At 32.1% G+C, this 13,600-nt stretch overlaps 1 protein-coding gene across 1 annotated transcript; it reads right to left on the bottom strand.

The window, feature by feature from the left end:
* Positions 1-3,653: 3,653 nt before the first annotated feature.
* On the bottom strand, positions 3,654-13,453 carry LOC148629261 (uncharacterized). Its single transcript, XM_088547233.1, has 4 exons — positions 11,754-13,453; positions 10,499-10,660; positions 7,213-7,356; positions 3,654-6,397 (listed from the first exon to the last, which is right to left on the bottom strand). The coding sequence occupies exons 1-4, from the start codon at positions 13,075-13,077 to the stop codon at positions 5,760-5,762; spliced, it is 2,268 nt and encodes a 755-aa protein (XP_088403359.1). The 5' UTR covers positions 13,078-13,453; the 3' UTR covers positions 3,654-5,759.
* Between the last annotated feature and the right edge of the window lie 147 nt (positions 13,454-13,600).

The raw sequence follows: 13,600 nt of genomic DNA, 5'->3' as shown, positions 1-13,600 counted from the left end.
TTTTGTCAATATCTTGAAAACTGTAATAGATAGAATGAAATTTTCAACTGATGAAATAATCCTTATGATAAGTCCTACCAAAATCTTTGTTGAGTCAAAATTGTTGGATAACTCCTTGTTACACTGATTGCCCTTGAAAGGCAAATAAAAGAACCAGGTGAACGATACAGGTTCCTGGGAGCCTTTTGTTCAATACACCATATTGTTGTTTATTTTCAGCATCGTGTTTTTATTATGTAGTTACATTTAATCGTGAAATATTATTTAAACGATATATAAGCTTATTTTCAGTGTTCGAATTGCTTCCCCTTTACCTTTATATGTATGATTTAGCTAGAACATATACTTAAAAAAGATGGGGGATAGTCATAGTGTAGTTTTGGATTCGTGAATATCCTGTAGACAACTTAATTCTTAATGAAAATATTTCCATTGTTTCGTTAGTTGAAAAATGAATCCATGGTTTGAGCGAACCATAAAAAACCTGACCACAGACGGAAAAAAGATTCTGCCACAGAAGTTATTTCTAGTTACGACTCACTTTTTATCTATCAATGGTGCTAGATGTTATTTCTAATAGTACGCCAGTTAATAAATAAATAAGACTAAAACTGATTCTCCTCAGTTTTGTACATGTAACATGTGCAGTTATGTGAGAACAGTTTGCGTTCTGTGTCTCTTATTTATCACTTCTACTACGCACCTGAAATAAATGCATAACTTATTTTTCAGTTGCATAACATGATGAACGAAAATAACTCCAAAAATATATAGAATTTTTGACATTGATAATTAGACAACTTTTTCTTTGGTATTGATAAACCTTCCAGAGTTATTACCAGAGTTGTATTTTTCTTTACTACCAAAAACATAAATATGTCAACCTTTATTGGGACACGATGCCTAATATTTAAACGAAATGAGGATCAGCTGCGTAAGTATCTTAAAAAGGGATTTGGTAGTGCACTTTGTTGACTAAGCAATTAGATGCTTTTTGTATGATTTTTACAAATAAATATAATGTTATTGGTGTGTTATCTACAGGGACAAACCATATTTGATATGTACTGTTTAATTAATAAACACCAACGGTTTATACCTTGTATTGCCCATAGAAGAACCTCTTGGTGCTGGATTTGGCTGTCTGTTTCGATACTTTGGTTTTTAGTACTTCTTGTTAACAATTACAATCAAAATTTTGGATTTAGACCTTACTTTGTATTTGATTGTAATACTGATGATGAGAGGGTACTCCTTGAAACACGTGAACAGCATATCGAAATTTGCAATGCAAATACGATACGATACAAGAACAAGAATAACACAAATAAGCAAAATTCAAACCAAGACGAAAAAACACAAAAAGGCTGTTATTCAACAACAAATCCTAACACCAATGGCTTATAGTTTGTCCTTTTGTCTCTTGGAAAGCTAGGAATGATTACTTGCTTTTGATTTGTATTTAGATTTACTTGCTTCAGACAATCCTAAAGTGTCCTTGATTTATTTGTAACTGAGTTATTTGAAAATTATCTCATTTCTCTTCCATTCGTGGTACGTTGAATACATATTCCGTAGATTGAAACATTTCCCATTTCGTAATTCAAAGTAGAAAACAAGGAGCAAAAGAAGATTTAGCATTGAAATTACTTCAACAAAGACTTACGTTCAAGTCCAATAAGAGATAATTCCCTCAATGAATTCTACAACTGGAACCAAACTAAATAGAGATACCTAATATGGAAATGATTGAATGGTGAATACAAGATTAAGAAGAGAAACAGATTTAAATTAGGACAAATTGTTCATGAATGGACCAAACGACATGTGGGCTCAAATAATCACGCATTTCTGTCCATGCTAAACTGTTTAAGCCGATTAGACAAATAAAACGAAGCTTTACATAATTTTGTTATTTGCTTTGACCTAACCTGGCAACGACAGACTGGTTTTAATTGAGCATACTTGTTTGGTTCTAGTTTAAAGTCAAGTTATGATTATCTCATGTCATAATTGATTCAACATATGACATTTTAGGCCATTGATTAATGTGATTGTGTACTTTGTCGTCTGTTTTTTTATAGCACCATATGTACAAGTCCATATCACAGAATGATTTTTTGTACCATTAAAGTTATGTTTTAATTCCATATTTTAGCGTCATTATCAATAAACTGGATCTGTAGAATTTGAAACCATTTAGTGACATTTATGGAAAAGCGATTAAAATATCAATTCAACTTGAAAGTCATGAACAGCATACTCAGTTAATGTAGCAGTCTCGTTAAACAGAAACTTTACTAAGTTGGCTTTTTATATGACGATCGAAATAAAATAACAGTGATAATGGTTTTAAAGAAAAACTTTATTCTTGATGTGAATGTTTATCAAATTTTAAAATTCAAATGATATTTTCCATTTTCTCAATACTGCGTACTACAGATATCATTGCCTAAGGCATGTTGTATCAGCATTCATATTTTTTCGTTTTGTTTTCTTCGCCCACAGATCGCCAAAAAGTCCCTAACTTAAACATTATTTAATGCAAATGTTATATTGTATGTAGGTGAAAGAAAGTCATTGTGTTCTAACATCGAAATTAACTTAACACATAAATGTATGCTGCACTAAGGATAGAACTAATTGACAGCATGTCACCCTTAAACCAACAGTTATATCTTTGTACAATTGATTTTAAAATGTTTTTTGTTTTATTTTTACAACTGGTGAGTCATGTTTTACTTGTAAATGACATTTTTCATTAATGTTGAGAATAGTCAAACAGATACAATAGCGAGACCTTATGTCTGTCAATTACTGTTGGCGTGAACAGAACAAAACGAGCAATTATTGGAGGTTTTTTTTCAATATGATATATAAACCACCTACTTTAATTTATACCTAGTTGTCAAACTATTTTCTGATTTCAAATTCAATCATGGTTTTGTCACTCTGCTGAAACGATCCAATATGTCAAGACAATTTGACATTCTTCATTCAAAGTTATACTATTAAGGACACAGGGCAACATAAATTTATTAATTTAAGCCTGATATATTGTTGACTAAAACATTATCAAATTTGTAAACGGAAGACGTGTATGTGTGGGAGGCTTCATCAAAGAGTAAAACCATAGAAACTCGTACTGTCCTCTTTGGAATTTGCCTATATTATGTAGATATTTGTACATTTTGTACATCTCTTACTGAAACAGAAATGCTTTATTTCATAAACCATTACTTTAAGTTGGATTGTTTTTGCATAATTTTTAAGCCTAAAACTAATTGCCAGGTGTGTGAACAATAAAACTCACGCCATTTTGTTAAATAATGATGGGACATGTTCTAATAATATTAGAAATGTACGACTTGTATTTTTAGGACGGACAATGTACAATAAAAAAATCAAAAAGAAAGAAAAAAAGGGAAAAAAAAAACGATTACTAAACTCAAACTTATATTTGCCATTTTTTTGTTCATTCAAAGACTTATAACAAAATAAATGTTTTATATCAATTTGAAGTGGAGCGATTGCAACTTAAATACACATCTAGGCGTGTGGGTGATTTAAATAGCCGTTATTATAGTATTTTGCCCTGTATTATACCAATGTGTCTTACTTTTTTTACCACAGTACACTTGTGTGATTTTTTAACATTGAAATTCAAGTATAAATAACTCAATTACCTGGTCAATTGGGCGGAAGACAGCTCGGCCCTCGAACAACTAAGAACAGGACCACTCGGACCGAACATTTTTTATAGAAAATATTAAATATTTAAAACTGTTCTAATATTGGTCACGTGGTATATATCGGCATCTGAAGTGAATAAGTGGAGAAAATAAAAAAAAAGTTGCTACTTATTTTATGGCACATATCAATATAATAACAAACATAAAACATTCTATAGTAGCACTAAGACAAACACCATACTACAGTGGTTGCGGGGATACCGGTGTTGTAACTTAATATAGCAAAAGCAAGTTACAACTGCTGGCGTTTTTGAATTGGTTAGCTACAGTGTAAATACGTCGCTGACATTGTGAATAATGCAATGTAATGAAATAATTGATATTGAATTAAATCAAATCTAATAAATTAGTTTCAAAAATTTATTCCGAACATTTACATTGGTTTGAGTTACTTTTATTTTTTAAAGATGGGCCGAGATGTCCTTTTGAAAATTCTTAAAGTATAATTCTTTAAGATTTCCTTCATTATCATTATGGTCCGAGTTGTCCTTTTGTGTTATTATATTACTTTTTATTTTGATTTCGAAGAATTTCGTCGTTGCGTTACAGTAGATTTCATTACTTTTATTGCCAGGGCCTTTTAGAGCTTACTTAAAGGTGTATTTACCTCATATCTTTACCTACACTTAGAAATCGGTGGTAAAGGAAAACTATTGACCAAACTTTTTCCATGCCTGGTCTTTGTCCCTGGATTACATTCTTGTGATTACCGCTATAACCTTAGTTCACTTGATTACTCTTTTACATTTGTTGAAAACGGTTTAGTGATCTCTGAAAGTATTATTTTGTATTTAGGTTATATGCTAGTATATTTGTAACGTTTCACCGTATCCGTTATTTTTTCTATTTAAGAGCAACCAAGGGGCCAAGGCCACACCGGTCACCAAAAGAATGTAATCCAGGGACAAAGACCAGACATGGAAAACAGACATACACAAGAAAGAACATAAAGTAACTAAAATCATACATACAAAGTAACAAAAGTAAATGAGCGACTCGGACTCCACTAAAAACTCGGAAGAATGGACCAGGTGCACCGGTAGTGTAAGCGTCCTCTGCTTTTCTAGAAAAAACCCGCCGAGATGCTCATAAAAAGTCAAGTCCGGGGTAGACAAACGAGGTAGACCTAGTTCTCTGTATTGACAGTCTGGGTTTTCTCGACGATGGTCCAAGTTGGATCGATTTGACCGCTGTCCGATGTGCCCTCTATTATGACTAGATGCTTTTAAATCTTGAAAGACAATGTGCAAAAATCACGGTTCTGTGCTAATAATGTAGGACACATTGGTAGAATGTAGTTCATATTTCCACCTAAAGAGCTATTTAAATCACTTGGAAGCCTAGCGAGATTTGTATTGAAATCCGTATTACTCTCTATTAAATAGCTTTAGTCATTATTTAAAGTACATCGGACTCAAAGATAACAAACAAAACGGTGCTTTTTGAAGCCCTTTTATTTCAAATACCCGTTTTCAAATATTACCTTTTATTCATAACTAGATCAATGATCACTTACTTAAGTGGTTCCCATACTGGCAGAAATTACTTTCCATTTTTTCTTCTGGAAGATTGTGATAAAAAATGAAATTGCATCTCCTAATTCTAAAAATTCTTTTAAAATTGCTATCTCATACAAGAGTGCAAAATAATTTCATCATTATATTTAGTATAGAGCATCCTTTACTGTTATTTATGAGAGAAAGAATCATTTGCCACACAACATTCGTCAAATTTCGTTAAAGTGAAAATGATTATCATGCATATATATTTGATTTTAGATGATCGACCTTAAATATTTCACAAATCAACAATTTATTCATACAAAGTTATGATAATTTATGTGGTAATCAATCATTTTTATTACATGTTATATTACTATTTACTTCTAATTGTATATTGGCAAATTTGCCCAATTTACTAAACTATTTACAAGATGAATTAGGAGGTATCATTAAGAGAACTTGGGACGGACATAAATTGAAACGTTGTAAATATCTCTTCATAAAATTATGTCTCTGAACAGTTCTTTGAATCTGAGTCTATTAGTTCTAAGTAGCTATCTATATTAGATTTATAACGAGACAAGTCTCCATTCTTGTTAAAATCACACGACTCGTCAGATACGTTAATGACAATGTCTCTACCTGAGATTGGTTCAGAATGTACATAGCCATTGCTGTTAGATTCTTTTGTAACAATGGAGATGCCTTTATTGCTTGATGATATTGATGAAGATGAGTCACTAACAAGAGGAATTTCTGATGTCTGGCTACTAAAATTGTAACTAGAGGGACTACTGCTACTACTTGACATCGCTTTGCGTCTTTCTTCTACATCTTTCTTCTTTGGCATCGACAAAACAAGTTTCTTCCAAAACCTTTGAATTTTTGCACTTTCGTTATCTCCTGGCCACTCCAGATATGTTACGGAATGGATAATTTGTTCCAGATTTGGGTCTAAATATTCCTTTACGGGTGAAATATCCTCAAGGACTAACGGTATTATTCTGTGTCGTCTTTTTAACATTTCTGTCTGCGCCATCTGATATTCAAATTTTGTAAATTCACTCTGTACATATCTCGGTGTCAAAAGTATAATAGTTCGTCTGCTTCCTTGAACTGCTCGAATGATATTATTTGCAATGGCTGAAACGGAAAATATTACAAGTACATGTCTTATTTGTCGAATGCCATCATATTAATCCATTCGTTTTGTTTTATATGGTAAGTTCATATTCTTAATTTAATGCAGTTGCTCATGAGTTTGGTACTTTCATTGGATTTAGGTTGAATACCAGTAATTAATTTATATTTGTGTAACGTTTTGTGTCAAATACAAAAATACCAGCTTTATATATTGTAAATTTGATATGCTGTACACGTGTTTCAAGGAGTAACCTCTCATCAACAGCATTTAAATAAAAAATGTTGGAAGATCATAATCATAATACTAGTTGTATACCAGAAGTACTCATAACAAAAACTATCGAAAGAGAAATTCCAATCCATAACAGAAAGGTTCTACCATATGCAATGCAGGGAATAAATCCTTAGTGTTTTTACGTATTTTTAAATTTGGAATACTGCAAGATTTCACAAATAGGGTAGATAAAATATGCTATAATTCGGGGTTAGACAAGTCTGACTACTAGGTTGGTGAATATCCTCGGGGACCTCAGGTACTCCAGTAGCGGTATCGACCCAGCGGTTCTTAATTTTATATATTGTAAATTGTAATATGCTATACACGTGTTTCAAGGAGTAACCTCTCATCAGCAGCATTTAAATCACATATGTAGGAAGATAATCATCATATTAGTTGTATATAAGAAGTACTCAAAACCAAAATTATCGAAAGAGGACGCCAAATCCATTACCGAGAGGTTCTAAAAAGTTTCTTTATATTTGTAATTTGTGCCTTTGTAACATTTCCACTAGATGTAGATGTAAATGTTACTTACTGTCTCCAGGTATAAAGTCTCTGAAATGAAGACAAAGTTTGAATCCCATCTCCACCTCTAGTTTGGAGTACAATTGTTTCAAGACAAATGCTTCATCTTGATCATCACATTTATATGAAACGAACGCATCCCATTCTCGGTCGTCTGAAATGAAGAAAATATCGAATAATTACTTGAAAGAGAAATCAAGTGAACCAACATTCTAGTGGAAATCAGGCAGACACAACAAAAAACATAAAATCACCAAAACATTACATAAAAGGTAACAAAAGTAAATATGCAACTCTGACTCCGATAAAAATAACTGGGAGCATGGACCAGGTACACCGGTAAGGTAAAGAACATATTTGAATTAACATATATGTTATTTCTCAGTCACAGAGTAAGAAAAATGGTAGTAATAAAAGCTTTATTTGTTATGAACACTGGAAAAACTGCAAAATAACGAAAGCATATTTTTTCTTAAATGCTTGAGTTGATGCTTACCGATTACTTATTTAAACTGCCGCCTTTGAATTTTTCAATTTTGTTATGTCAAATACTAGTAAATTGTATATTTGGGAACCCCACTTTTAAAGTATTCTTGTCATATGTCTTTCGTTACAAAAATAATTAAAAACAAACAAACAAACAAATAAACAAACAAAAAAACCAAAAAAAAAAACAAACAAAAATAAAAAGCCAACCACATGACCTACAATAGTTTGAAGTGAAAAATGACTGTCGTTTATAATATGCACCTTGTGGCAACGTTGCTAATACTTTTAGTCAATGTTATTTATCTAAAAGATGTAACAAGTCATTCGCATACATGAGTTAATGTGAAAGTACTTTGATTCGTGGATACCAATTTTCGTGGATTAGGGAAAATAAACAATTTAATGGATTCTTGAATTCGTGGTTTTAGGGTTTTCAATAGACACATCAATGGGAATCCGCTTTTCGTTGAGAAGAAAATTTTGTGGTATGGCTGGCCAACGAAACCACGAAAATTGGTACCCCAAGAACAATAGTACTTCCACAGTAACCATATTTCACCACATTATATGCTATACAATTTTAAATAAATCATTTATTCTATATTTGTTATAAGTAAAATACGTTATAAGTCAGACATGCTCATTGTATTTTTAGTTTTATTTAACATGACTGGAAAATGGAATAAAGACGTTATATATAGTCCATATTTTGAACACTGTTTAAATGTCCGAAATTTGCAATGAAATCAGCAGAAAACTCCTTGTTATTACTACGTATGCGGAGGCAAGAAAGGGACGAGTTTATTAACTTAGACAAAATAGTCGAAAATGCATTTTTAACATTTTACTTGTAGTTTGAAATGTCCACAGCACATTTTCGTCATTTATAAAATAAAAAAAACAATGTCAATTGTCACGTTATTTAATAGAAGAAAAAACGCATGTTCCCACAGTGCAAGGTCGTTTTAGTGAACATGTAACCCTTTAGTGCACAAAAAATAGACAAATAAACAATAGGCATTGTTTAGCTGATTACGACAGGACTTTAATTTAGTGTCCGTAGCACAATTAACCAGAAAGTCGTACTAAGTATACAATGTAATGACATGATTTTGTTTTCTCTGAGTCTACTACTGGTATAAGTTTTCTTAGCTGTATTGGTCAATAAAATTATGATAACGTCATTTCCTTATTTCATGGACCATTTTCCTTTTGATTTGAAAGTTTATTTCAATAACTATTTACTTTTGATTTGAAAGTCAATTCATTTTTTTCAAACTTTCGTGTTTTAACACTAAAATCCGAGGGTATCTACATTGGACAATTATTAAACCAATTCATATCTGTAGAAAAATGCACCTTCCTTTAATTAAGCATGTATGGTTGATAATAACTTTAAAGACTATGTTTAAATTAGTGAATAAAATATTTATGTAATACCCATTATATACATATATGTATATTTTTTGTTATTACGATTGAAATGAATATCTTATATAAGGTGATCATATCTAACTATGAATTATAGATTTTTTATTCTATGGCATCATGATATTTATAAAAGAAAGAACACAAAGATAGTTTTTTTTAACTAATTCACATATTCCGCTCATGCAAGTTTCTTTAGAAAAAAGCGCGAAAAACTGAAATTTTGGTATATCGCTAAAGACCGAAAGTTGGTAATTTTGGAAAAAAATCAGCAAAGCGGAACGAAATGTACACTTGATCTGTAACTCATCGGGGTAGACTCACATAACAAAAATCAGCTCAATATCTCAATATAATTTAGAAGAAAAGTGCGGAAAACTTAAATTGCGGTATTTTTTTTAGTTCAAGGGCCATAACTCGGACAAAAATCAACGAAGCGAAACGAAACGTAAACTTGAGCTTTAACTCATAAGGGTAGGCTCAAATACCGAAAATCAGCTCAATATCTGCAATAATTTAAAAAAAAATTGCTAAAAACTTATTTTTTACTGCATTTTTCTGGACTGACAGACGGACGGACGGAGTGCAAAATTAAACTTCCATTTGGCTAAAGCCAGTAGGGAAATAAAAAGCATGTAAGATACAGATTAAAGGTATTTATATGAAAACTTTTTTTATTATTATTAAGGAAGAATATTACCACTCGTAGTTTATTTAGTGTTTAAATTATTGCAAACTCATGCAATGTTGAATACAACTGGATATAGTTTTACCCAATACTTACGTTTATACCACAGTTCAGAGACCATGAGTGTAATCATATCACATTTAGGTAAAGTGATATTGTATATGTTTTTTAGACTAATACCAAAGGAATAACTTGTGGTTACACTTTTTTTTAATTTTATTTATTTTTTGTGTGTGGAAAAAGTACCATTATGAATGGTTATTTTTAATGTTTTAGTGTTTTAATTCGTATACCATATTGTTGCAAAGTCTTTTATTTTGGTTACATAGATCATTCACGTCGTGCATTCTAAGTTTACTTACAACAGCACAAAGTCAGAGGTAAATGCACGGTGACTTTTTGTGAGAAAAATAATGAATGAAGAAAATAAATCGACTTGCAGTGCCTGTTTTATATTCTTAATTTTTATTTCTGGTGAAAATTTGTTTAAAATTTTATGGAGTTAAGGTTTCAAATATCACATTCTAAACTTTTATTTTTGTCTGTGTCTGTACTACCATTTTGTATATGAGGCTATTTTTTTTTGTTCAAAAATACTAATATTGATTTGGGATATATTCAATACAGTATTCTATGTGCCCTTTGTAAAATATATTTTGTAGAAAAGAATAATGTTTTGTAATAAGATTACCATTGTCTTCATATCTCTGGAAGTAGTGAACGATTTTCATGATGAGAATGACTCTATTTCTCCACATCCAGTAAGGAAGAACAACCAAGGCTAGAATGAGTATGACAATCAGACCTAGACAGACTCCAACTACCCACCAGTACCAAGTCTCTTCCTCTGGCTCTAAAATATCAGTATGATATTTATTTAAAAAGTGATATTATAAAACAAGTACATGTATCTGCTGTTAAAGATACTCGCTTGGGTTCTAATATATGAGCAGACTAATACAATACTTTCGCAAGGTAAATGCTACATAAAATATTAGTTTAATAATTTTATCGTAAAATAATCGTGGATGTACCGACCGGGTCATCTCAGAAGTTAGCACGAAGGATAAGTTGTTCTGAAGTAGTTTTGATTTTTATGTCAAAGATCATTATACACAGTAATAAATTTCAATATTAGGTGCCGCGAATGCATCGTGCGCCAACTGAAATTGATAATACATTTTTTTTGTTGGGGGGGGGCATAAAGTATTGGCTTTTAAAAAATTCTCACCCCATCCAGAAAAAACGTGTCTTGCCTCGCTTCATCAGGCTTTTAGTTCTATTTACTTTCCCTAACCTGAAATCTTGGACCCGCCCCTTAAACTGTCCAAAGTCAATTACACAGAACAACTGTTACATAGTTGCAGAATGAATCTTGAAGACAATCGATTACGGTTACAAAAGTTAACAACGATTATTATCTAAGCCTTGCCTTTTGTCAATCTTCATCTTAAATTTTTTTTAAAAATGTTCAATCATGAAACATGGAAAGAAAAATATATTATATATTTTTATCATAAACATTTGTTACTAATCACCCTTATCTCGGAACTTTAATGAGAATTAGACAAATGGTACATAATGTTCAGTTATTTGATAATTTTTGTTTTGCTTTATGTTTGTTCCAAAAAAAGGAAGGTTGCAGTGTTTAATATCGGTCTTTGATCAAAATATTTTACTAACATTCCCTAAACCCATTAACTCCATTTAATTGGGCCTTAAAGAACCACTTACTCAAGCTTGACCAACCATCTTGACATAACTAGTCTACATTAATATGTACACTAAATCATGATTATGGAAAATATCATGAGTCATAAATCCAATTTGTCGATAGGTGAAGTGAACAATAAAAAATTGTGGTTTTGTTGGTTGACATATATATAGTAGATTTTAAGATTTCTTTTGTTTATTGTCATGTTATTGCCATTAGCATATAACCTCACCTTTCGTTTTCAGTTCACAGAATTCCCCTTCGTAACCATACAAACAATTGCAGAATTCAGTGCCATTGTTGTCAATTTTACAAAGGCCTTGTTCACAGATTTTACAACACTTAGACTGACACGTTTGGCCAGTTGCACCAGGGTCACACGAACATTGCATCTTCATACTCCCTGGTTGGCTGTCAATATACTTGCATTGTCCGTATTTACATGGAATACCAAAGCAAAAATCATCTGTATAAGTGTAATTTTCTGAACAGGCATGTCCATCCGGAAATGTCCCATTTACAGGCCCTATTGTTGTTGAAATGACTAAGTCATCTACAATGAAGGATGATATATTAGAAACGGTGGTCAACGTGGTTTCTTTCACATTTTTGCATTTGACTAATCCATCTTGAATTTTGCAACCATCCGAACAGTGAGGACAGTCTGGATTGTCACAAAACATTCCACTCCAAAAAGGATCACATACACAATAAAAGCGTATATTTTCTTTTTTACAGTAGCCATGGTCACAAACAAAGAATCCAGGAAGGCACGTTTTCTCTTCTAAAGTCCATGAAACATTTTCTTGGCCAGTAGAATTTTGTTTTACCTCCCGTGTTGCAGGAAAAACTTTTCCAGTTGTTGTCACTGAAGTAGTCTGTAAACACTTAATTGAACCTTCTATTACCTGACACCCCGAAGAACAGTTTGCCGCTAGGCAATCTGGCTGATCACAAAAAGTTCCCAACCAGAGATAATCACAAATACAATTTAATTCATCCCTATCGCAATATCCATTTACACAAACCTTGTCACCTCCAGGACAGTTTTTCTTCATTACTCCCGTAACAGTAACTGTCTGTTCAGTTGATTTTTGTATTAGCATAGCTGGTGTGTCTATCTCAGCATTTGTTGTCTCGTGAATGCAGACAACTGTGTTTTTATCGAGCTTACAAGCACTATTGCAGGCCAGTGGACAATTGAGTTTTTCACACATTGCTCCGGCCCAATGTTTGTCACAGGAACACTTCATTCCATTTTGACAAAAACCATGTACACATGTTATCATTCCAAACATACATGACCGTTTTGAAACTGGCCTTAGGGTAGTGGTATATTCGGTTGATTGTCGAGTTGTGTCTAGCACTATGTTATCACATTTACTTCCATTGAAATCTTCTGTACACAAGCATTGAAAAGTACAATTCGACTCATTAACGATACACGTTCCGTTATTTTTACAAAAGTAAGATTCACAAGTTGGACAATGACCCATATTGAATTCTATTACTACGAATATTAAAACCACTAAAATATATAATACGCTATTCTCCATACTGGGACTATTCCGGTCTTAACTCGGCTCCAGCTGAAATTCCTCCTCATCAGTAGTATTTTGACAAGCCAAATGAAGACATAAGATTTCCGATCACATATCGTTACCTGAATAGATGATTACCATCCGTCACGGTAAGCTAGGTACAAACTAATAATAAAGGTGTCATCAAATGAGAATGACAAGCTTTCAATAAGAAAATATGTATCCTGTCCTTATTCATTGTAAACTACAGCGTTATGGACGATTTTACTGTTAATAGTATTTTCTCGTTTTTTATTGACATTTGATGTTTCATTATCAAGCTATTTCTACAACTTGTACTCGTAACTAATTTTCTCATTGAACGACTTAGTTTTTAATTCCGGGAAATCACAGCAAGTATATGCAGTGAAGGCTGGTGTAAATATCTTTACATTGGATTATTTAATGTTTTATCATTTTAGGACAATCCTGATTGCACTCTGTGGTTGAAACATTATTTCATTTGTTTTGTTTTGTTTTGTTTTGTTTTTTTTGTTTA

The sequence above is a fragment of the Perna viridis genome, chromosome 1 (genome assembly GCF_037379345.1).
Source record: "Perna viridis isolate PV_CMFRI_1.1 ecotype Kerala chromosome 1, ASM3737934v1, whole genome shotgun sequence".
NCBI classification, from domain to species: domain Eukaryota; kingdom Metazoa; phylum Mollusca; class Bivalvia; order Mytilida; family Mytilidae; genus Perna; species Perna viridis.
Note: the sequence above shows the minus strand (reverse complement) of the source record. Positions and strands in the feature narration are given on the sequence as shown.